This window comes from Bombus flavifrons, chromosome 9 (assembly GCF_040668555.2).
Source record: "Bombus flavifrons isolate JBK064 chromosome 9, iyBomFlav1_principal, whole genome shotgun sequence".
Taxonomy (NCBI): Eukaryota; Metazoa; Arthropoda; class Insecta; order Hymenoptera; family Apidae; genus Bombus; species Bombus flavifrons.
Window position 1 is genome coordinate 578,896 of NC_138450.1, and position 25,928 is coordinate 604,823.

General features: G+C 30.4%; 2 protein-coding genes and 2 long non-coding RNA genes across 8 annotated transcripts; 2 read left to right on the forward strand and 2 right to left on the reverse strand.

Annotated features, from left to right (window-relative positions):
- The first annotated feature begins 827 nt into the window (after positions 1–827).
- On the forward strand, positions 828–8,949 carry Gle1 (Gle1 RNA export mediator). 3 transcript variants are annotated; one of them, XM_069120214.1, is made up of 9 exons: positions 828–1,034; positions 3,205–3,326; positions 3,398–3,694; positions 6,047–6,481; positions 6,561–6,651; positions 6,762–7,049; positions 7,127–7,431; positions 7,513–7,891; positions 7,964–8,949. In XM_069120214.1, the coding sequence occupies exons 2-9, from the start codon at positions 3,294–3,296 to the stop codon at positions 8,224–8,226; spliced, it is 2,091 nt and encodes a 696-aa protein (XP_068976315.1). In that variant the 5' UTR covers positions 828–1,034; positions 3,205–3,293; the 3' UTR covers positions 8,227–8,949. The 3 variants fall into 3 exon arrangements, with proteins under 3 accessions (XP_068976315.1, XP_068976314.1, XP_068976313.1); XM_069120213.1 differs by lacking the exon at positions 828–1,034 and adding an exon at positions 1,452–1,684; XM_069120212.1 differs by lacking the exon at positions 828–1,034 and adding an exon at positions 2,900–3,039.
- Positions 1,679–2,607, reverse strand: LOC138183398 (uncharacterized). The gene is made up of 3 exons (XR_011174052.1): positions 2,467–2,607; positions 2,124–2,395; positions 1,679–1,952 (listed from the first exon to the last, which is right to left on the reverse strand). It is a non-coding gene; the product is annotated as an uncharacterized LOC138183398 (long non-coding RNA).
- LOC138183387 (uncharacterized) lies at positions 8,427–12,622 on the reverse strand. 3 transcript variants are annotated; one of them, XM_069120244.1, is made up of 7 exons: positions 12,426–12,622; positions 10,002–10,426; positions 9,558–9,786; positions 9,244–9,386; positions 9,032–9,161; positions 8,766–8,948; positions 8,427–8,663 (listed from the first exon to the last, which is right to left on the reverse strand). In XM_069120244.1, the coding sequence occupies exons 2-7, from the start codon at positions 10,398–10,400 to the stop codon at positions 8,497–8,499; spliced, it is 1,251 nt and encodes a 416-aa protein (XP_068976345.1). In that variant the 5' UTR covers positions 10,401–10,426; positions 12,426–12,622; the 3' UTR covers positions 8,427–8,496. The 3 variants fall into 3 exon arrangements, with proteins under 3 accessions (XP_068976345.1, XP_068976344.1, XP_068976343.1); XM_069120243.1 differs by having other exon boundaries at positions 12,422–12,622; XM_069120242.1 differs by having other exon boundaries at positions 12,310–12,440.
- Positions 12,623–23,725: 11,103 nt separating this feature from the next.
- Positions 23,726–25,850, forward strand: LOC138183399 (uncharacterized). The gene is made up of 3 exons (XR_011174053.1): positions 23,726–24,108; positions 24,278–25,409; positions 25,500–25,850. It is a non-coding gene; the product is annotated as an uncharacterized LOC138183399 (long non-coding RNA).
- Positions 25,851–25,928: the final 78 nt, after the last annotated feature.

Sequence of the window (25,928 nt, forward strand, 5' to 3'; positions counted from 1 at the left end):
ATACTAAATCTTAAATATTCAGATTTCAATTTCATAAGAAAATAGAAAAAATAGTCTTGCAAAATTGAAGTTCAAATAGCTTTCAAACTAATCGTTTTCTCTAGAGATTTAAAAACGCATTGATCGATGTATAAATAAAAATATGTAGTTCAATTTTTAAAATTGCAGATAATTCTGAAATTTTTCAACTGCCCTTACATCCAGAGCAACTACTGTACCATGTAGTGCACCATTACTGTTTTAAAAATATTTTAACTTTGCCTAATAAAATTTTCATATAGAAAAATTCTATACATATATGTATCTAAATAATTATATAGTACTTTGTACGATAAGTATATACATGAATTTTCGATTCGCTATAATACGAATAAAGATGAAATGTTAAAGAGTTGAGTGGAGTTAAATAAGTATAAAGAGAATCGATCTGTTATGTATTGCTAAAGTATGGCGTTATGACATACTGATACAGCAGATAACAGATAAATATATACATGAATTTTCTATTCGCTACAATACGAATAGGGATGAAATGTTAAAGAGTAGAATAGAGTTAAATAAGTATGAAGAGAATCGATCTGTTATGTATTGCTAAAGTATGGCGTTATGACATATTGACACAGCGGCATGCAGCATGGGCACGGTTTCTGTCGTAGATACAGGTGTGCAAAGTTTCGTGGTAGGGTAAGACTCTTTGTGACCTGGTAATGTTGGTCGATTTGTCCGCAGCAAGGCGCTCCAATCGAGAAGTTAGAATTTGTTGTGTAACGCCATTATGTAAATATAGCCCGGGTCTAGTTGCCTCTGTCTGTTTCTCTCTCTCCTTAGTACATGTATAATTATTACACTGAGCAAATTGAAAAAGACTTTATATGCCAGCGCCGTCGATGTATTACGAAAAAATAGCGCGAAGTTAAAAAAGTCGAATGTATATAGACTAAAACAATAGTGTTAGTGAAATAAATATACAAGTTTAATATGAAAAAATATGAATATATGAAGTAATGATTAATGAAGTTCACAAAAAGGGAAAGGTGAATTTAAAATATTTGCAAACATTTTTATCGTTTGTTTTATTCTTATGGATAAAGAAGATATAGGTATGTATTTCTTACATTTCAAGAGAAGCATTAAATTAAATTAAATTCAGTCATATATTATTAAAATAGATTTATTAGTTTTTTTATAATTCACAATATATTACTCTATGAAGAATAGAAATATGTAGAATAGAATTGATATATTTTACGTACAATTGAACAGGATCAATACAATGTTATTCTAATATATGAAGTACAAAGTGGAATTAAATATAGCAATGTAGAAATATTTTATGTATAACAAAACAGAATTAATACATCACTGATGTGAGCAATTATTTTACGTGTAATAATAAAATATAATGTTTATATGTAATTTAAAATAATAATAAAATAGTAATGTTTATATAAATATATATAAATATATATGTAATATTTATATAATATATATGTAATGAAATAATAAAATTTATATATACATAGCTAACCTTAATTTTAATACAATTTCATTTGCTCTCTTCTCTTAGGAATCAACGTAGTTCTAAGTCAGCTGTAGTTACTATTGTTTCTGTTTCTCTACATGCAGTTGAACAATTGCAATGAAGCATATTCATGCATGGAAAGATAATAGCATGTAGAATCAGGTAAAAGTTTTTCTTGTTTTACGTCTTTCACTATATCCTTTAAAAACTCTACTTTCTTTCAAGCATCCAACTCGTTGTTTTAATGTCTTATTTTCTTTTGTTGTTGAGAGTAGTTTTTTTTTGAGATTGGTTAAACTCTTTTTTGTATGTCGTGGAGTGTTCTTATTGTTATGGGCATGAAAAATTATCTCATACGCAGTTTTGGATTGTTACTTCTTCCTTGGATTTGTACTCTTTGGTATATTATATGGGAACCAATACTTATCAACTGCAATAAGAAATAATATTCAATATTATATATAAAGATTTTAATCCTTAAACATTAACATTTTATATTACATAGTCATGTTCAGTTGGATTACTCATTAATATCTCCCATAAAACTCTGTTTTTCACAACAGTAAAGTAAATAGTATATTTGAAACTTCTTTCAACTTACGTATTTCCTTGATATTTATTGGGGAGTCATTGCATTTTATAGCAAAATATTCAGGTTAGGGAATTTTTTCTATTGTTGAAAATGACGTAGAAACATGTTCATTATTATCTGAAAACAATCACGTTTCATATTATTGCGGTAGATTGCAAAACTGTTTTTAGGGAAATGAGCAGAACACATAAAACTGCTATTGCTCAGTTTCTATCCTTCCAGACCTATTAGTTTGACCCACTATTTATAATGGTAATCACGATGCTTTATCTCGTGGAAATCTAGACATAATTATATGCAAATTAAAATAAAAAATATCAAGGCTATCGTAAATTGAATAAAGGTTGTGTACCTATTCAATGTCGCATTTGTTTAATTGTTGCTCAAATTATCATACATTACATATTTAGCCCTAGTTAGAACTAAACAGTAAACTTTCACTTGTATAAAACACTCGTACAATTTTTATAGAATACAGAACAATACATTTCATATAAAACCTATTTCACACTGATATATCGCATGTTCGTTAGTAAGTGACAACTTGACAAGTAATAAAATAGTGAGCGCTGCGCACTGGTAAACTTTTGTAATGTTCTGACAATCTTTTCTAGTTCTCTCTGTTTCTCTACTCGTCTCTAATAGTGAGAATTGATATCAGTGGGAAAGGGGAATAAAATACTTTCGGTTAACCTATAGTGGCGCTATGTACCAGAGTCCAATATAGCCATGATCAACTTGACACCATGTTCGGCGTATCAGAATTCGTGTGAAGATTCGCTAGCGTATTCATAGAATATATATCAGTGCATACGAGTGATACGAACATGCCCAGCATGTCACTTGCTTTTGCTCTTGCTAGCTTAAGTTTATCACTTTTGGCGTACAGTGTTTGGTATGATTGAAGAGTAAATGGTGTGTAGTGGTATGTTGCTACGTTTTTACTAAGATGCAAGATGTTAATATTCTAAAATAATGTTGATATAAACTTTGTTATGGTGTTAGTATATAATGCTATATTAGTATACTTTGTAATAGTACGTATACATGTTTGTATGTGGAATAAATTTGACCGAGTATAAATTTATAGGTTATACTTGCACCTGCAACCTTTTGTAAATATCCGATCTTTTGAAATTTATTGCTTCATATTTTATTTTCTGTAACGTAAATGCAGAGATGCCTCATTTTGTAAGCACTAAAGACGAAATTGTGAGTATAACTAAATAATAATGTTATAAACTTTTACAGTTTAGTAATATTATATTTTGATCTTTCGGCAGGTGCAAAATATGGAGGATATCGCTTCTGATTTTGCTTGCCTTAAAGTATCTGCTTTGCAAAAAGCTTCTCGTATATCAGGTGAAGTGGATAAAATTACAATTGGTCCCGATTCAATAGTGAATGAAAGTGAAAGTGAAAGATCAGAAAATATAGAAAATGAACGGAATTCTTGTAATATTACAGTTCCACAAAAATCTGTCTGCCCACAGCATAAAATTTATATGCAAAGTGGTATTACCTTCTCAGTTAACAAGATTCTCTTAGAAAGCGAATATCAAAGGAAAGAAGAAGTTCAGGTAATATAGATATATTTTTATTTTTATTTTACTTTCAAAGAAATATAACTTCTGTATAATATAATTTGCATGCAACATGTAACTTAATCAATAGATATTATTTTGTTTCATTTAATTATTTAGAAGTTCGTTTCTCTCATCAATTTCGATCATTTCTGAATATGTTGTCAGGAGCATGACTGTGAACAACTTTCTTCTATGTATATAACCACCGCTCGGCTCTAGTTTCTAACCTATATATTTGAAAAAAAAACTGTTGGTACCACTATAATGAATTCTGCCTACAACTGTATATCCATAGCAGCGTATGCGTTAGTTTGGTTGCCGGTCGCTTTATGGCAGCGGCCGGATACAACCTAACTTAGAGCTAACTCTTACCTTTTGTTTATAATATACAGGGTGTTTTATGTAAGTGGAAACGCTAGAATATATCACGAGAGATTGAAGATGTAACAAAAGTTATTTGGTTCAAATGGATATCATATCCCTTAGCACGGTTCGAAGTCAACCGTACCGTGGGACCGAGCTATCGCCGGATAGTCATCTAAAATTGCCAGCGCACATTCCTGCTTAGACGCGATTTTCGTTCATAGCACTCCAAGATGTCAAATTCTAGACATATGTATGTACACAGATTCTCCACAGGATAAATAAAATGACACACATATGAGTTTTTTATATGTACGCATATATGAGATATATGAGTTTCTCGACCATAGCGACGCGTTTATATGGGACACATATATGAGTGAGAATTGGTTTCCTCAAACTCATATATAAGTTTCTCGGCCAAATTGATGGTTTACGCAGAACGCGTATATGTGGTGGTAGTCCGCAAAGGGATATGGTGCAAATTATATTTTGGCAGGTTGTGGGGGAGATTTTATGGTCAACTTCATCTTTGTAAATAGGACTATATATTTTTTAATGTATTAATCGATCCATCACCGCATTTTTTGTAAAAAAGTATTAACCTATCAATGAAGAATTATTAGTTAAGCAGATATTTTGACTTCAATTTATCAAATTTAACATATGAAAGACAAGGGAAGACGCGAAGCAGTATTCTTATGTTTACATTGTCTCTGTCTTTCATATGATAAATTGATACGTTTTATTGTTATACAGGGTGGTTGGTAACTGGTGGTACAAGCAGAAAGGGGGTGATTCTACACGAAAAAAGAAGTCGAAAATATAGAATAAACATTTTTTTTTTAATTTTCTTTTTTTTTTTTAATTTTTCCATCGAGACAACGATCTACAGTGAGATCCGTTATAACGTACCGCACGCGTACTGAGCGAAAATTCAAAGTCGATTTTCTCGAAAACAAAGCCTCAAACGAAAAATTTTTATTCTATATTTCCGACTTCTTTTTTCGCGTAGAATCACCCCCTTTCCGCTTGTACCACCAGTTACCAACCACCCTGTATATGCAGGATTCATTGTCTTTTTGTTTTTTGCGAACATCTCGGAAACTAAGTTCGAGCGGTGATTACATGTATAGGAAAGAGTTGTTCAGAATCATGCCTCCGACAACATATTCAAAAATCATCAAAATCAGTGAACAGAGCAAACTTCTAAATAATTACCTTTGTTTCCTATGGAATTTTTGAAAAGCAACATTTTGTAAATGAATATTATGGACAATTATGTGAGTAATTATTCTTTTTCAACTGTGGGAAAATTATACAAAATATACTTAATGAAAAAGTTGTGCTATGGAAACAAAAAATATATGGGATGTGTATAACAGATGAGGATAAACTTTAGAGGCACATACTACTCATCAAAACAAACAAAACGGTTTTAATAAATATGAATTCAAAAATCATCAATTTCTGAGTTACAAAGTTTTTCAATAAGACATTATCTTTACAGCATATGTTTAATATGTCTTATGTTCAATTTAATATACACTCAGGCATGTTTTCTCATAGAAGCATATCACACATTAAGAGATCTCTGGCATTTTACTTATCTCTTAGCAGCAGTTTTCAATTTGTTGTATCAACTCATTTAATAAAACAACTGGTTTATTATACACTATACTTTTATACACTTGCATAAGTGTATAAATATCTTGTAACTCCGAAACTAATTGTTTTTGAACTCATGTTTATTAAGCCCAGTTTTGATGAATACTACATGCTTCCAAAGTTTGTCCACAACTTTTATATACACATCTGTTAATAGTCAAAATAATGATGTTTGATGAAAATTGAAAACTTTTGCTAGTCAAATAAAATTTTTTAAAATTAATCTATTAAAAGATATATATGTATAAAGTAGTAATATAAATTGTTCCATAAATAACAAATGTATAAAATCATAAAAAATGTGATTTCTTTTAGAAAAAAATTGCATGTCATTGGCACCATATGAAAGAAAATGGGAAAGTTATACAGAAACATATGGCAATGTCACGTTCACATATGGCTAAAGAACGTGAACGCAAAAGTAAGGAGAACTATGCATATATACTAGCAGAAGAAAGAATAGCAGAACAGGAAGAAATACGTAAAAGATATGAACGACAGAAAGAAGTTGAAGAATACAGAAAAGAAATGAAAGAGAAAGAAGAATTGACCAAAGAAATAATGATTTTAAGAAATATATACGACCAAAAAAATAATGATTTTAAGAAATATGCAATGGAACATCATGATATCATAGCACTCTCTGAAAATTGTAAAGACAAAAATTCTTTTGCCATAATATTATCTTCTTATGATACAAAATTAGAAGAGTTGCACCTTCAATTGAAGTTTATAGATGAAAAAATTAAGGTAAAAAGTAAAACAATAAAACTTTATTAAATACAGTATATGAAAAATACAAAAATTTGTATATGTATTTTATTCATAGATAGGTGAAATAACACCCGCCGATTTGAATATTATGGTAAAACTGGTTCAACAAATTGATGAAATGTTAAGTATATTTAAATCAGAAATAGGTAAGTTTTGTACTATATATCATGTCTTTTCTTGTTAGATTTTGTGCAAACATACAGTTCTTTATTGTTTTATATTATGTGCTTTATATATTGTTTTTTATATACCTTAGATAAAATAAATGTTCGGTGTGAGGTAAATTCAACTGGAGCAAAAAATACAATACATTCTCATACGACAAAATTGTCAGATTCACAACAGACATTTAGTAACAGTCAAACAGTTCACGAGCCAATTATTTCAGAACAAACAAGTACTGATAACGAAGTACAAAAATATGAAGACGAAGAAAAAAGGAGGAATGTGCAAACAGAAAACATGATTTCTACAAATATTTCACAAGAAACATCTCTAATTGTTAATGTAGAACGAAATGTATCAACGACCGAATCAGATAAAGGTAAAATAAGTTTGTGCCATAATTGTAATTTATGTTCTTAATAAATTAGTGACAAATACATACCATTTTATTTACAGATCATTTGTATAAATATGTCGATAAAGAATTGTTAGAAATATATGTGAATAATAAAAAATTTTTAGAAAATTATGTAAAAATATTTGATGAGTTTTTACAATCTCCAAGTATGAAAAAATTTAGATTTGAATGTCAAAAAGCAATAAATATACCTGTAAATGCAATATCTGGCATTAATCAACAACATCTGACAGATAAATATGAAAGATTACATATTCTGCTTATGGGGAAATCTTGGCCAAATGTTAATGAACATCTATATGGGGCAGATTTTTGTAAAAATATTCTAGCTAAAAAATTAGTTGTATGTAATTTCATATAAATCTTATATTTGTACCAAGTATTTAAAATTGTAACAGATTTCATATATGATCCTTTTTAATAGAATCAAGGTGAGACGCTTGTTTCAAGTAAACCAAAGATGGCATTTCCCATCGCAGCTATAATCGTAGCTCTTTGGAGCGATCATTCTGATTTCGGAGATTTGCTTTTATCACATTTTTACAATGTTTGTCCGTTTACGGTTCCTGTCTTTATGCCAAGAATGGTAGGACAATCGGATGATGATTATTATAAATTAATGGGTTATAAATATGCTGAAGATGGCACAATTGAAAAGCATGATAAATTTTTGAAAAGAATGTCCGGTTTAATGAGACTGTATGCTTCTATTACTATCACGACTCAAAGGAAAGGAATTGCTAAAACTAATCCGCATGGACTCCAAAATGCATGGCGATGGTTGGCTGCTATTTTAAATTTTGGTAATATAGACATTTAGAAAGTTACAGAAAATTGTATTGGAGTCCCAGTAATATTTTGTAATTTTGTTTCAGAACCGCGAAAGGAAATATCAGATCTTTGTGCAACTTTCTTATTGGATATGCTTGAAGTTGCTGGAAATACATTATGGATTGCTTATCCAAAACAATTCCATAAGTTGTTAATTTTATTGTTGGAAGAATATTATCCACGCATGAAAAATGTAGGATCTATCGGCAGTGGTCCATTGGTACGACTTGAAGAATTTTTGAGAAATAGCTTAGCAAAAGGTTCTATATCCCCTCCTGATGGTCAACTTCCTCCAAATTTTTGGTGATGATAATACCGCTGAATCAATTTCTTTAATTTCTAATTATAAATTTTTGACTGTTATCTATACTCGTAAAACATTATCGGATATTGCAAGAATTTTCTCGTGCGAAAATATTTTAAAGTAATTTGTACATATGAAAGATCATTATTTGAATGTCATATTTATTAAACTTTCAATGTGTGAGGAAAGAATGCAAAAAAATGTAAAAATAATAAGTGATGTATGTATAATTATGCGTATGCCTATAAATAATACAACACGAATAACATAATCTTAGTAGTATGGTACACTTGTAACTACAGATTTTACACCGTCGAGGTTATATAATTTTTCAGAATTTGTGGCAAATCTAGTAATCCCAAAAGGAGCGAATCTATCTATCCATTCTGTGTCTTGATTTATGTTTAGTAAGTAAGTTGTAATTTTTTTTTTGAGGACGTCTACAAATATAATGAAAAGTAAAAATCATAATTCATTGCATAAAAGAATTATAGCATGAATGAAATACGTCCTATACATTTTTACGCCTAAAACTTTTATACCTGAAAGTGTTTTCTTTATCATGATGCGATAAGGTGGTAACGGTCCTAAACTTGTTAAAATATGAAGTGAACTGATTCCTGGTAATGTGTTTTTGTGGCACTTAATAACAGGAGATTCTAAAATTCCAACTTCTGCTTGTTTTCCTGCAACCATTTGTAAAGCAGCAATCTGTGTATCAGCATCTGAAAATTGAATTTATAATTCATTTAATCATTTTTATAGTATACTGAAAATAAAAAGCATGCTCTTAATGTAATGTACGAACCAAGCGTGTTGCCGAAAAAAGCTGGGCTTTCACCTTTCGTGTATAAGTAATTAAATAGCAAGGCTGCTACTCCACTATTTTTCTTTCGATCTGGGAGAGAACATCTATGACCGCGAAGATCTGTAATATCCTATAAAAATCTTTCTCAAATCAATATACTTATACTTTTATTTAGTTGTAACTACAATTGTATATTTGAATTTGATATTTACTTGTACGTGTAGCGCGCGGTCTGTAGCTACAACAACATCAGCATAAATGCACGATGAATTGTCTTTATTAAGATGATGTTCGAAACAGAAACTCACAGGTAGAAGTTCACCATCTTCCCAGTCTGCACTTGCTGATAAGATAGCTGAAAAATATGAATTTACTCTATTATTTAATTAATTACAACTTATCAGTTTTCACATGCACTACATATATATTTATGTAGGTAGAATGATAGGAAAGAAAAAAATTAACGGAAAAGTCGTTATACACTATTACATATAAAAATTAGATTGAGATAATAATAATAACATACCAATATCCACAACTTCTTTTGCAACTGGTCTGTCACTTCTGGGTTCATACAACAGTACTACAGGTTTTTCGGTAGCAACTTCGATTGCTTCTACAAGCACTTCGAATAAGCCAATTGGTAACGAAGGTACAAGATGCGTTGTTAAAACAAGTGAACGTTCACTCAATAGCGGACTAGAAAGCGGAGGACATTTCCGAGGAACAGCAACATTCGAGGGTTTTTGAAAATCCTGAAAATACGTTAACAGTATTTGATTATTTAAATGACTTAGTACGTATAAGATCTGTATATTATAAAAATATTACGAAAATATTGACAAATATGATAAATACAAACCTATATAAAGGCTTAAATTTAGATTGTCTTTTACCATTCAAAAGAAAACGTCGCAATTATTAGTAAAATGATAAGTAATTATTATGATGCATTATGTATGAAACTTACAAATTTATCGGCAATGGGAATCATTTTGTATTCTGGAACATTGGTTTGATGTAAAGTAATATCACTAAAACTTTTTGACTCTTCGTCTTCTGTTTTAAGTTTTTCTACTCTGAATTCGATATTTTTTAATTCTGCGATTGTAGGCTTCATTTGCTGGTATTCTGATTTTGAAACTTCTGAACTTTCAATTTCTACTTGCATTTTTTCTTGTTTTTCACTTTCTTTCAAATTTTTTTGTTTTGTTTTGATTTCGTAACTGTCATTCGTAATTTGACAATTTTCAAGAGAAAAGGCTGCGATATTTATTGATTTTTTCATAATTATCGAAGTATCTTTTGATTCCAAATGAACTTCACTCTGAAGTAAGTTATCCTTCGATGTTTTTGTCATAGAAAACATTTTGTCGTATGATTTTATATTTTAATCTGGTAACAGGGAATTTTTAAAAATGATTAAAGCTACAAAATACAAAATAAACAAAAATAATATGAATTAAGAAATAAAGTGAAATAAAGTACAGAAATGACGAAATAATGAGAATTTAGCGTAACTCACAGCAACGTTGACTTCGATGAAACTTTCACTATATATATATTTTTATTACAGGCTCAGATAAAAAAGTTGTAAAAGGCGACTTTTACTATTTTCTTTGCGATTTTAACCAATTATAATTTTTTAAAAATTGTTTTTATATGTCATTTAATAAACTAATTCACCTAATTTCTAAAAAAACTCATCGTCTAGCCCAATTTTAAAAAAGTTATTCTGTTTTAAAGAACAGATGATTTTCAGTGTGACCGATTCATGTATATTTTATGATAACGCACAATTTAAAAAAGAAGTATACGTATATTGTCAGCAATATGAATCAAATATAAAACAAAGTTAGAAACACATAGTGGATGTTATAAATATAATAAATATAACAATAAATCGTGATAAATAAAATATGTATTAATGCTCCTTTGATCACGTAGGGGAAAACTTATAAAATATGTACATAAATTTGATAAGGTTCCTGAAGAAAAATTGCCAACAAATTATTAATACATGCCATATAAAATAATGTTTACAATTAAGAAGTACATTTTTCGTTTTACTGTACTGTAATTAACTTGTACGGTTTCGAATTGAAACATGTTTCGATTACATGGAATCTTATCGGTATTAGTTTCTTTTCTTAATTATGATACAAAATAAGGCGGTGAAATTCCATGGTACTTATTTTTATATAATTCGTCAGAAAAACACATTTGTATATTTCCCTTGTGAGCAATAATTATAATAATATTAGATTTGTAAATAGTGTACACATGAAGTTTTTTTGAATTACCGTAAATATTTCTTCGGTAATTTTAAGCGAGAACTAAAACGAAATAGGAAAAATAAAATAATCCAATTATAAAATACATATATATATATATAATATATAATATAATATAATATAATATAATAATTAATTAATTATATGTATACATATAATAATTTACAACGAAAGAAGTTTAAAAAAATCTCGGATAATAAAATTTGTATGTATTTTTACATAAAGTATCACCTCCTGCTTGTTTATATTATACGTATAATACAACACATGATATATTGAAACAGTTTGTCAACATTGTATCTGATATTTTCATACATTTCAAAATTATAAGTGGCGAACCATATACAATAACGAACAGAAGTATTAGCACAGACGAGATAAAACTCTATGTAAATCTCTAAAGCATAATTTTTATCAAATTCTTTTGAAAAATATAATTTTTGGTTTAAAGTTTAAATATATATATATATATATATATATATATATATTTGTAATGTATGTCTATGTAAATCTCTAAAGCATAATTTTTATCAAATTCTTTTGAAAAATATAATTTTTAGACTAAAGTTTAAATATATATATGTATGTATTACACCTCATTATTGTTAAGCAACTGTATGATAGAAATAAATAACGTCTGTTGTTGCAGAAGATTAGTTACTTTTAAGGTTTCAATTACTGTAAAATTGGCACGAAAGTTGATTCTAGAATTGTATTGAAAATAATTTCGTGGAAAATGAAACGTTATACGAATAAACTTCTATATAAACAGTCTATATTAATATCTTTTATTTTCTTTTATATAGAATTACTGTCTCTCCGATTGTATCATAAAAATACACATCGATGGCTATGCGCGTATTAATGTCGACAAGGTTCAATAATTCGATTCAATATAGTAGGTACTGATCAAGTTTTTTTGTATTTCGATAGAAAATTACTTATACGGTATATAAATATATATATGTACTAATTGAAACTTACTCTCGTTTGCGCTACTATTAAATCAGTTAAATGGAATACACTGTATTGAGAGAATAGTTCAAGACGAAAACTGTAAAATGTTCGATGACAGAATAATGAGAATGTTACTTACATACTTGGAATGGTTTATGTTCATGCGACGAGTGTTCGAGGGACGTCATGTATTCGTAGATAATCTTCAGTCGATTGCCGCGTGATGGCTGCGTGTTCCAAAGAAATGATGCCATTTTAGTGCAGGTTCCAGCGATACCGATGGGAGAGCAAAGATATTGCACAGTTTCGCACTTTGCGAATTTCTGCTGGAAATTTTTCGTCCATGTTGTATCACAAACGATCTATGGTTGTATTAGATAGAATAGTTCACGATAAAAACCAACCAGTATGTTTTCTTAAATTTAATTCAATGTTTAACTTTTTTTAAACTATAATCTTTTTATTTAAAACAAATATATGCATGTATGTATATTTAATTTGATTCCATTTATAAAAGGTACGTAATATTTATTATAATATAAAAAATAAGCAGTATTTTTCCATAAATTATATAATTAACAATATTTTTCAATAAAAAATTATAAGTTTCAATTTATTCACTTTCACACAAATTCGATTCTTTTAATATAACTTCTTGCAGGGATAAATGCTAATCATTTTAGTCATTAGTCATAAAAGATTAAGTATTTTTTAACATCCGCTATTATTTTTGAAATACTTTTTCTCAGATTCATTTTAATTTTTCGTAAGACTCATTGCTTATCGTGATAGTTTAACATTTTTTTCTTACACTTTCCATTTTATTGGATACATGATTTTCGTTTTTTGTTTCTTTCAAAGGGATATTGCACTGTAATGCGATATCTATTCATAATCTATGTATAATACGATTTGACGTTGTGCTTTGCCTTGCTTATAACAGAAGATGATTAATTTACCTCCAAAAACGTACTAATGAAGAATGATGCAATGGAACTGTAATAATTTAACGCTCACTTAACGAAAAATGCTTAAAAGCAATTGAATTCTCACATTCATGTTAGATGGCATCACAATATTATAGATGTATAATTTGTAGTCTAATCATTGGTATCATTGTATATTTTTATTGTTCATTAATACAACATACAAATATTTTCCAAATAAACTATCTAGGAGATAATGCATTTTATATCAGAAAATGCTCTATTGAATTTAAATACATATACCGAAAGATAGTATACAGTGACGAGCAAAAGTGTAAACACACTCCGCTGATTTTATATAAAAGGCGATAATACGACAAATTTTTCAAGTGATCGGTAAAGATTAGGTAACAGTAACTACAAGCTACGTCTGATTAACGAAATGTAATAGTTCAGTTTCATTAACATTAATAATGTACAGAACATTTTACAAAAATGGACATCTCAAACCATGTTTACAGTTTTGCACTTTAATTATACTCGTCGAATTAAGATTTCAACCTAGTATTTCATCCACTTTCCTTTACTTTTTTTTAATGCTTTTAATCTACGAGGCATAATGTCAATTAAATTTCTAATTATTCGTGGTTCAATATTGTACCATTCATGTTGTGTTCTTTCCCATAATTCATGAACACCTGAAGATGGATTATTATATTTTGCCAGCCTTCTTTTCAAAATGGACCACAAATTTTCGATCGGATTCATATCCGGACTTTGTGCTGGCCACTTCATCACAGAAAAATTTTGATTTTCTAGCCAGGTTTTAACTATTTTTGCAGTATGCTTAGGATCCCCGTCTTGTTAAATACTACTTCACGTTCATTGTATCCAAAGAATTAACTACAGAAGGTAAATTACTTTGTAGAATGGTCAAATAATGCTCTTTTCGCATTATACCTTCGATTCGAACTAAGGGACCAACATCTCTGTGAGTAAAGCAACCCCAATACATAATTGAGCTACCTCCAAACTTCATAGTTTGTTTTATACCACCTGGTTGATCATTATTCTCGGATGAAGTTCAATACTAGGACCTTCTGTCAGATTCGAATCTGTTAATTTTTGTTTCGTCACTCCATATAACTCTTTTCCAATTATCGGTCGTTCATTCTTTGTAGGTGTCTACAAATTGTTTTTGTAATAAATATTTTTGTTTGAAAGAGCTGGTTTACTTTCTTTTTCCTTCGCTTGTAAACCAATTCTCTTTAAAGAGCGACGAATGGTCCATTCGCTAGCACTTATTTCGATTTGCTGAGCAGCAATTTTTGCTGTTTTGTAACTATCCGACCGAATACAGTGTGCAATTTCACGTGCTGCTCTATCCGAAATAAGTCGCGGTCTACCGTTTTGTGAAGAAATTGGTGCACTAACATACTTTTTTCTTATTCTTGCAACTATCGTATGACTGACACTACATTTCTCTGCAATTTACCGCAATGACAAACCTTTATCACACAAACAAATAATACTGTTCTTTTTATCTTCACTAAGTGGCTTCATCTTGGATTAAGCATATCAAACTGAAAAGTAATCTAACAATGGTGTGGAACAGTTGACTGAGAAACAGTGGGTAATCAGTGCTTATTGACAGTTTTGGTTCCCTAAAATTTACATGCTATCATAAACGTTTCTGACGAAACGTGCAAAACTGTAAACATTGTTTCAAAACACAATTATTATAAAATATTCCGTACATTATTAATGTTAATGAAAATGAACTATTACATTTCGTTAATCAGACATAGCTTGTAGTTACTGTTACCTAATCTTTACCGATCACTTGAAAAATTAGTCGTAGTATCGCCTTTTACATAAAATCAGCGGAGTGTGTTTATACTTTTGCTCGTCACTGTATGTACACATATACGTATGTACAGGGCGATCGGAAGTGATTTGTCACGAGCATCAGAGCGTTATTCTACACCTCCGCATTGTTTTTCACACATCATAAGGGTCAAAAATCTCAAAGGACCATAGATCGCAATTCAACCGTTCTCTTGGAGAAGAAGTTCCATTATTTCTCGACATATTTTATTTGTAACGTACAGAGACAAATAGCATCTACTGTTGCGCGTGGATACTCCAAATCTTCCGAAGATTACGTATTGACTTTAAACGATGAAAAAGTTGGTGAATCGGTCAATGATGACTTTCATGATGATGATATTCACGTTTAATTGAGTTATAAATTATAAAGTTGTAACTGACTTTTGCAGTCTCGCATATGTACATTGTGCAAAAGGCCTTTAAACTCGCTCGATCCTAGTTTATAAACGGCAGATAAGTGGCCGGCGGCGGCAACCAACACTGACGCATACGCTATAGGCATAATTCACTGTAGTGGTACTAGCAGTTTTTCTTGTAAATATCTTGAAGACTAAGCGAATCCATCCCTTTTGCATGTAGGAAAAAGTTATTTAAAATATCGATTTCTACAATGTATCCAAAAATCATTGAAATTGAAGGGTAGTTAATCTTTCTACAGATTCGCTCATAAAATACTTTGAATTTGAATTGAATTTGAAGACTTTGAATTTTAAGCTCGAAGTCAAGTTCGCTGCTACTTTCTTTCGCAGATGTTCGCCGATCCAGAGCTTTAAAATAACGCTACGATGCTCATGACAAATCAGTTTCGAATATCCTGCACATATATGTATATATGTATATGCGAGAATGTCACAAAAGAGCAGTCTTTACTTACTTGTAACTAATTTGTTATGTTGTTGTAACCAACTGGTGATAGTATCGAATATACATGGATTTATATAATTTTTAGTGAACTAGTGAGTAATTGCTAATGAACTTGTAAATATACATATACATATATACAGGGTGGTTGATAACTGGTGGTACAAGCGGAAAGGGGGTGATTCTACGCGAAAAAAGAAGTCGAAAATATAGAATAAAAATTGTTCGTTTGAGGCTTTGTTTTCAAGAAAAACAACTTTGAATTTTCGCTCGGTACGCGTGCGGTACGTTATAACGGATCTCACTGTAGATCGTTGTCTCGATGGAAAAATTAAAAAAAAAATTTTTTTTAATCTTTATTCTATATTTTCTACTTCTTTTTTCGCGTGGAATCACCCCCTTTCCGCTTGTACCACCAGTTACCAACCACCCTGTATATATACATAATACATGTGTATATAATTGGTAATGAATTTGATTCCCAATAGATATTTTGAAATAATGCAAAATTATCGCTGAATTATCATTGATATTTTATGCAAGAAATAGAAATTTATACATGATGTACTCATCGAGTCTTGCAAACGGACGAAAGTCCCACCGACCTTATGAAATTAAATCACGGTCGATGGAGACCTCATCCGGACACACCGCTCGTGATTTGTGATTTTTCCATCTTCGGAATTTCGATTTTGATCGTTTTATCATTTCTTAGGCCATACGAAGATGATGCATTATTCTGCAAAAGAAAGAAGATAATTTTATAATTTTGTTAATGTCATGAAATAAGTTATAATGTTATAAAGCACAAATATTGATATTCCTTATGATCCTTACGATTAATATTCTAACTTGACTGTTCTACGAAAAGTTCTGCCTCTCACCAATCACACCGTAATGTTTTGGACTTTATATGTACACATGCATTTTTCTCACATATGGTTAAATTTTCACATACCACCACTCATCTACATGCATTCTCTTTAATCTCTCTCCGTTTGTTACGTTTTATCGATGTGCCATCATAAACGTTCGTTTCATCCCAGATCATGTATCATTCGTAACTCATCATTCGGATCGCTTACCCAACCTGCGCGCGAACAGATGCACATAAGCATACATACTTAGGTTTGTGATTACTCCATACGTACATACATCTACGTGTATATGTATATGTATATTATAACATTATTTCAAGTAAAATTTTATATTCTAACAAGTATTATAATTTCTGCGATAAATAATTTTATTATAGTTAATGAAATCATTCATCACATGAACTATTACCAAAAAATTCTACATATAGAAATTATATATATAGCGCTATATACAGGGTGGTTGGTAACTGGTGGTACAAGCAGAAAGGGGGTGATTCTACGCGAAAAAATAAGTCGAAAATATAGAATAAAAATTAAAAAAAAATTTTTTTTTTTAATTTTTCTATCGAGACAACGATCTACAGTGAGATCCGTTATAACGTACCGCACGCGTGCCGAGCGAAAATTCAAAGTCGATTTTCTCGAAAACAAAGCCTCAAACGAAAAATTTTTATTCTATATTTTCGACTTCTTTTTTCGCGTAGAATCACCCCCTTTCCGCTTGTACCACCAGTTACCAATCACCCTGTATATCAAGAGCATCGACTAATTAATACTTTTAATTTGATGAATCGACCAATACTTACAGTTAAAAGACCGTATTAATCATTAAAAATTTCGTTTGATTTAATCGATGGATGAAATTAATCGTCAGTTGGTGATTACAAATTACTTTTACACTAGAAAGAATTTTAATATCTAATCATTAATCTAATGGACTCTAATAGTTAAACTTGATAATTAATCTAGTTTTTAATACAATTGACAATTAAATATCTGTCTTGACGATTCTCGCGATTATACAATCTACTATTTACCTATACATCGGATTAACGAAAATTTCATCGTTAATTGTTATTAATAACTGATTTAAAATTAGGCGTTATTTAAATAAAATATTTGCGCTAGTTTATTTAAGCAATAAAATGTCTTTGCGCTGTACTATTTTGACTATCAAACATCTTATATTCTATTTAAGTAGATCTTTTTTCAAGTAATTCTTTAAATGATATCCTATCAATTGTAACAACGACAACAAAAGTATAAATTTCTTTACAGAAAACATTTTACATACACAGGCTCGTACATCTATTATTCAAGGATAATCGAAGTAAGGACAGTTCTAATGAAGAGTAAATATCATTACGTTGTAAAATAATCCAACAATATTATTTGTAGCCCAAACAAATGTAAAATCAAATCAAATTTGTTTAGGTTCGATTGTTAATGATTGTTGTTCATAAAACATGCATTTCAATTGTAACTGGTAAATGTCTAATACTGCCATCGAATAATTAAGCTTAACGAACGGTGCTTTTTAATACTTATTTCGAATTTATTTACTGCTCGAAGTCAGATATAAGCGCATCATTAATATTACATTCAAGTAGACTGCATATCCATTTCGTTTTTAACTAAAATAACCATTATTTCTTGAAATAGAGTCTAATACGTTCGTAGATTATAATAGATTTCGTAATATGTTTTCGTCGTGAAAGAAGTACATATTGAGAACAATACATTTACACGTATCGGTAAATATAGAATATATTTAATCTGTTGCGTAAAAAGTAGATGTTACTTACTACGTTTAATGTGAAATATTCATTTTACGTGATATACTTAAATATGTACTCTTCATTCAATATCCTGTGTCTATTTGGATTCCATACGAAAGTATTTTAAACCAAGAGTTTTTAAGGGATTAGCTTCTTACGTTTCCGCAGATATGTACAGTTTCCTTCGCTTTTCCGTCTGTAGCTGTGTGGGAGAAGAAACGTCGTTCACAATTCTCAGAATATCGTTCAGATACGTAATCATGAGAGTAAGTAGATGGTTCCTCACGGATGTTCCTGGCGACGTTATTCGAATAATTTCTAATTCAAGAACGACAAAATATGATTTCGAAAATATCATCTTGATCAGTAGATTTTAAAAACTGCTCGACAACAAGAGTATGTGTTTTGTATTTTTCATAGCACTTTTCGCACTTTTTATGGCAATTTTTGCGTTTTTTATTTTTTCTTTAATTTTTCAACTACATTCGAAGCACACGATCGATGATAATTTTAAGCACGAATGTTCTTGATTTTTAGCAAAGCGTTTCGGCTTACGACGTTGTCGTCATCGCCGGTCTCATTATCGTAACATATGAATTCACGTGTTACGTAAATTCCAGCACGATCCACGCATCTCTGACCAATTAGCGAGCATCATTTTTATCGTATCGCCACGGTTCAAGAAAAAGTCATTGACAAAAATTTGACGAAATTCTTTTTTACTACTTTCTAACGAGTCCACTTTGTTATTTTATTTAAATGAAATATTTGAAAAATGATTATTCATTTAGGTACATAATATGTACATATATCATGTTCGGCTCCTGTAGTTACAGATATGATAGTTAAAATATTTATGCTGTAGTTTATTTGTACAAGAAAATGATTTTTCCCTCGATTATTTGATTACTTGGTTATCGAATGAAATTGTCTTTCATTTTATCTTTCATTTGATTAAATAAATTTGAATAACGGAATATTAAAGAGATCCACAGTTTATGCCGGTAAATTCCATGCTTAAGGAATTGTGTGTATGAATTTATTCATACATTATATATGTATACGTATTGCAATACATCGAAAATCTTTACTAATATTTTTATTTGAATTACGGAGAATGTATGTATGTATATGTAGCTATATTCATTTTCTATTTACCTCTTAATTTGTGTGAAGACGCTAACTATGTTCGAGCAAGGATATGTCAACTACTACAGTAACATTAGTGTTGTTGTACAAAATAATTAACAAAAGTTTCTTTTTGCGAAATATCACTACGATGCTAAAGCAAATTAATTCACGTGACGTTACGCGATATTATAGCTTTATGGTAAATTTGAATTATTAAAGATTTGTGGTAAAAATAAAAATATAGTTTCTCAATAACTATGCAAAAGAATATCATTCGAATAAACGAAGAAGTTTGTAACTACTTATCCTGTAGTGTCTAATCTCGAATAATTTCGCCTTTTTTCATGTGTTGCATGCTTTTTTTACATTACAATTGATATTAAACAATTATCGTTGGATTGAGAATATATTCGCGAACTTCATAGAAAACATATTTCCTATAAATACGAAATAAATACGAAATGATGATGTTAGTCTTTCACTAGATCATATTTTTTGCGATTATATGATATGATTAATGAATTACTTTTAATATCGGAGAGTACACTATTGGAATTATCGACTAATATTCATAACTTACGTAGTAAAGTAAGCTAATATATTGTAGTAGCAATAGTTAGTTAAGTTAGATTACCAAATAAGCGATCTAATACAGGAATAAAAACAAAGAAATGAAGAATAAACGAGTGGACATGCAATGAATTTGAGTTTTTCAACATTACTGATATCTTCCTTTTATGATTCAGTTTTTCCATTTCTTTTTTCTTCTTACATTTAGTTTCTCATTTGTCATATCTACTTTTACTCTTTCGAAATGCTACTACCGGATAATTGTATAATATATCTACTTATTTCATAGTTTCTGCCATTTACTATTACATTTAGTATTACAGAGAGTTCAGTTCCTTTTTTCACTTTCTTTCTTTTCCTGACTCGCTTTAAATAATTCCATATACTATACCCCATAACATTTAGATCAGAACTATCTGGAGAAATCATAAAAATATGTTTGTTCGTCGTTATGAAACTCGTCAAAATAGGTTGTCTAAGTACCATATACAGTATGTATGTACTTACTGTAGTCTACACTACTGCATAAAATAGATATGCGTGTATGTACTTGAAAATCTGACGTTTGAACACGTAAACACGTAAAAAACAAGAAGCTGGAATGAAAATTGATTATGAGTCAGAAATGAGGTTTCAAATCGTACGATATGCAAGGTGCACCACGTAATAGTCGCCATGATTCTCAAACACTTCCGATAATTTGACAAAAATATGTTCCGAATAAAAGTTAATCAGCTTTCAATTGGTTACAAATTGTGATATAAGAAATTTTCAGAATTTGTTTATTCGACAAAAAGCTAAACTTACCTTTAACTTTTTTACTTTTCTACTTACTCTAACTTTTAGGCTTTAAATGACATTGCATATTTTGGAAGTGACATTGTTGTAGCTGATGTTAAGATAAGTTCAGCGACCTACTATACTATGATCTTGGCATGACCGTGAATCTTGAAATTATCCATATCAAAATTTCAAAATGGAGGGCTTCAACAACAAAAATATTAATTATCGGCACATTATAAAAGGAACATAAACGGCCTTATGTCGTATAGCAGTACCTTTGTGCATTCAATTATGATAAATATTCAAATTGTAGCTCATAGTTTTGTAAGCACAATTTCAATTGCTATTACAATGCTACCACAACGAATTTCTTGACATGTGCGGATTGATGTGCGCCGCTGTTTATGCTCCTTTGGCAATAATATATATAACGTAACATGATATAATTGTACATAATAATGTACATAATATGCTTAACGTTTTTCTTATTGAAGTTTACCATTTTGAATTGTGTAATTTAATTGAGATAAAATAATTTTTAACGAGAGCATTTGTCTTGATTAAGCCGATATTCCAACATTCATTTCAAGGTCATAATGCAGTAGGTCGTTGAACTTGTCTTAATATCGGTTGTAACAGTATCAAGTCAAAAATACGTTGTGTCAAGGTATCATTGGCTTTTTAGCGAGAAAACAAATTTTGAAAATTTCTTATATCGAATTTATAAGCTATTGAAAGTTGATTAACTTGTATTCAAAACATTTTTTTGTTAAATTATAGAAATAAATTATAGGCCTAAAAAATCATGGTGACAGTTAAGTGATGCATCCTGTATATTAGTCGGAATATTCTCTTCAAAATATACATAAAACTGGCGTAAATCGCAAGATAAGCATTCAAAAGTAGGAAGGATAATAAGTAGGATGAAAATAGAGAGAGATATATAATATATGAATATATAATATACCTACATACATATGTATCTATGTATGGGTAAGCGGTTCTCGATTGTTCAATCTTTTTGTTTTGTCGAGCAGATCGGTCTCGGAACTTTTCTTAGGAGCGGTTACTTGGAGTTTCCGCGTTCCAGGATCGCACTCAATTCTATGGCAACAGGATGAGAGAATACTCCGCATACCGACCGTGGCTGCATTCCAAACTTATTCAACTACTAACGCAGTTGTTTGTCCTCATTTCGATTCGATCTTCTCGCTCATTTCTTTCGAATTCGAGACAAATTAGGGTAAAAACGACTAACAACTGTTTGAGTATTTTTAAGGGCTGTGTACTCTCTGCCTATCGATATTGTGTAACGATTCATTTCTTATAAAACAATAGGTATAACGTACTCAATACTGGGCTCAATATTATGTTCGATATAGAAAACAAAGTTTTACGATGAAAGATGTCGATTCGTTTTTTTATAGTATAAATACCTACAGACATATATGTAGAATATCATATATATATATATAAATAAACATTAGTTTTTATATGGGTAAACTTTTATCGAAAAAATCTTTATCGAGTAAAATATAACAATTATTTTAAGAAATATTTATTCGAATAAAAAATAGAATACATAAAATTATAAAATACAACTGGTACTGTCTTCCTGTTTTATTTTAAAAAATGTTAAATGGTTCTCTAGTGTGATTGTTTTATATCAAGGTATAAAAAGAGTATAACTAAAGAAAAAACGAAAAAAAAGGAAGTTCTGGCATTTCTAGTGTTAAAAGAATTCTATAGAGGATAATCGACTTTCATAGCCCGGTTACAGAAAGGATGTGGAAGAGCTGAAGTAGAACGTGTCGACAGAAGCAACTGGCACAAATTTCGATTACGTTGCAATCCTATATGAATTCCTGTACATTTTAAAGACACTCGACATACAGATTATACGAACGACTCACTGTATAGGAACAGCATCGTTTACACGGAAAAAACAAACGTATAGCACGAGGCGGGTTTAAATAACGTCAGCGTAAAAATTAGAATTACCGAGTGACGTATACTTTATTGAAACAAGTGTTCTTGCTAAATCTGGCGCGTCACGATAATAAGTCGAGTAAATTGACGCGAACGTTTTTACATCTATTTCGAATACAATAATATGTTGGGCAGATAATTTGTATTGTTGCTAGTAGAGGAACCTTATCTTAAAAACGTATCACATATACTAAGTTGTAGTTGTTGAGAGAAGTTGTTTAAAAAAATGTAAATAAGCGTAATTTGGAAAGTGTAGCAAAATCATTGAAAATACTTATCTTCGTAGCATAAGTACATCGCAGAAGATTTAGCCACGTGAGCGCGTGGTGTCCGATTACTGATGTAGCTGAAATTTCATGATCTTCCTTCGTCTGTTTAATCTCCGAAATAATAATTACACATAACAGAATAGGAGTCGAGTTGATCACGTAAAACAAAGATACAATCACAAGCGTGTAACTAGTTAATATATGTATAACTGTACAAGATTATAAATTGGAATATCCTTGACGAGTCGCGCACCTGGAACCGGCAAGTGGGTCACTGTCATTCCCTTTGAACGATTTTCGAAGAGGAAGTCGCAAGCGAATAAGGTGTCTCCATCTCTGGCACGACTGGCACGCTGCTGGTCGCGAAGTTGACGTTGCAAAGTGCTGGAAAGAACTGGCCAACCAGAAGCCAACGAAACAAGATTCCTGCTATTTCTTCCTCCTCTTGAGTCCACCGTTGCCTTCTGTTTCCTTGCCTTCCTTTAACTTTCTTCGACTTGTCTTGTGTTGCCTTGTCTTACCTTGCTTTGTCTTGTCTCGTATCGTCTTGTTTTGCTTTGCCTTGCATCGCCTTGCCTTGCCTTGCTTTGCCTCACTTTGCTCTGTTAACGTCACCGTATTTACCTACCTACGCGATCATCGTGTCGTAGTTCGTCATCTAACTTGCGTAGCATCTGACGTCATTCGAAAACTCAACAACGTCAGAAACACCATATCAATATATGCATTATAATATAAGACATTAGATAAGGTAGGAATTTTTAGATAAATTATATAAATTATGTTTCACTTATAATTTAATCGATGAAGAAGGTTAAGGTGTTAGATACTGTGACTTGAATGCGTTACGTGCAAAGCTATATGTATACATACTAGAGATATTTCGCTTGGGTCTAAAGTCTTTTTCTTTGTGTTTTCAGACTTTACGATGATTAAACGCCATTAAAATTAATGATGAAACATCATACAGTACACATTAGTTATAATGAGATGTTATTCGTATGATAATAGTTTTTCGAATATTCTACTTGTATACCTTTTATAGTTGCATTTTTTTTATTACATTTCATCAATATTTCAACTTTTTCTTCCTTTACTGATTCGTATCTGATGTAACGTGATTGTAACGGTATATATGATTTTAAATTACTTACAATGATTTATATACACAATGTTTTAGTTCGATTAGCAAACTGACTAAATGATCAATTGCTACATGATAATAAAAATAAAATAATGTTATATGATATTATTATTATAAATGATAGTAAGATATTGTGAAAATAACAGTAAAAATATAAAAGTTGATTATATAAGATTCAATAAGATTATAGAAATTCATAATCAAATGTGAAATGATCAGATAATTTTGGAGATGATGACTGAAGCTTGTAATTAGCTATGCGCATCGTTTTAATTTATGTAGTTAGAGACAAAAGAAAAAATATTTAGCCAGCTACTTTACTGACAGAGTGAAAATTTGGGTATTCATGGTTTTGGCATAAAAGGAATAAATCTGAAAGATGACAGATTGATTAGAAAACGTTTGCAATTTATTTTCAATATCGTATTTATCCAAATTAATGCAAAAAGGCAGTGTACACTGTATAAGAAATTTAGCATTATACATCAAGAATGCGACATCTTAATAAACAATCTCTTGTTCTCTTTACGTGCGTGTTTGATGTAAAATTGTTGAATAATCCTAAATGTCGAAATAAAAGTTTAATAAAGCCGCACTTAAAATTTAATTTTTCAAAATTGTAAGCAATCAAAAAGTACATATATAGTTAATATGGTAGAAGATTCTATTAAAAATCTATGAACGACTTCAAGCTTAAGCTATCGTGTGATTAAAAATTCTTGAGAAATAGAAATGAAAGAAACGAAGAAAGAGTAATAAAGGAACGATATACGTAAGGGACGATTTGTGAATGGGTCAAGAAGTAAAATTGCGTATACTTACCGGATTTGTTATTGGTCCGATTGTGTCTGACTGTTCGTCTATCCGGCTGCTGGTGTTGTACATACATACATGTATATAGTATATAGGTAAGCACATACTTGTAAATATTTGTACATACTCGTATCAAGATATGTCAACGTCACGGTTGATGATGGTATTCCGGTCGACGTTGGTAGCACTGTTAGCTCGGTTAACCTGGCCCAGAAACTAAGCCGGAACTACTGGAGGAATCAATGACCTTGGCACGAGTAACGCCAGGATATGCGAGGAAGAAAGTTCAATTCGCATTTGCTGTGCTATGGAACGGAATCAAAAATTTCACGCGGGCAAGTGATTAAATTTTTATTTGGAATAAAGATGATACAATATGAAAGTAGAGATTTTGAGTTATAATAGAATTTTAAATATGTGTCCGAAAATAATAGAAAATTATGTTTTAATTAATTTGCCTCAATTTTCTATGTTGTTTTGTTAATTGGATTCTTTAAAATAAAATAATTTAAGCTAAGGGAAATATAGAATTTCTTATTCCTTGATATACATTTCTTTCGTTATACTACGGGAAACTTTTTAAAGTAAAAAAAATGAAATTTATTTTGTTAGTT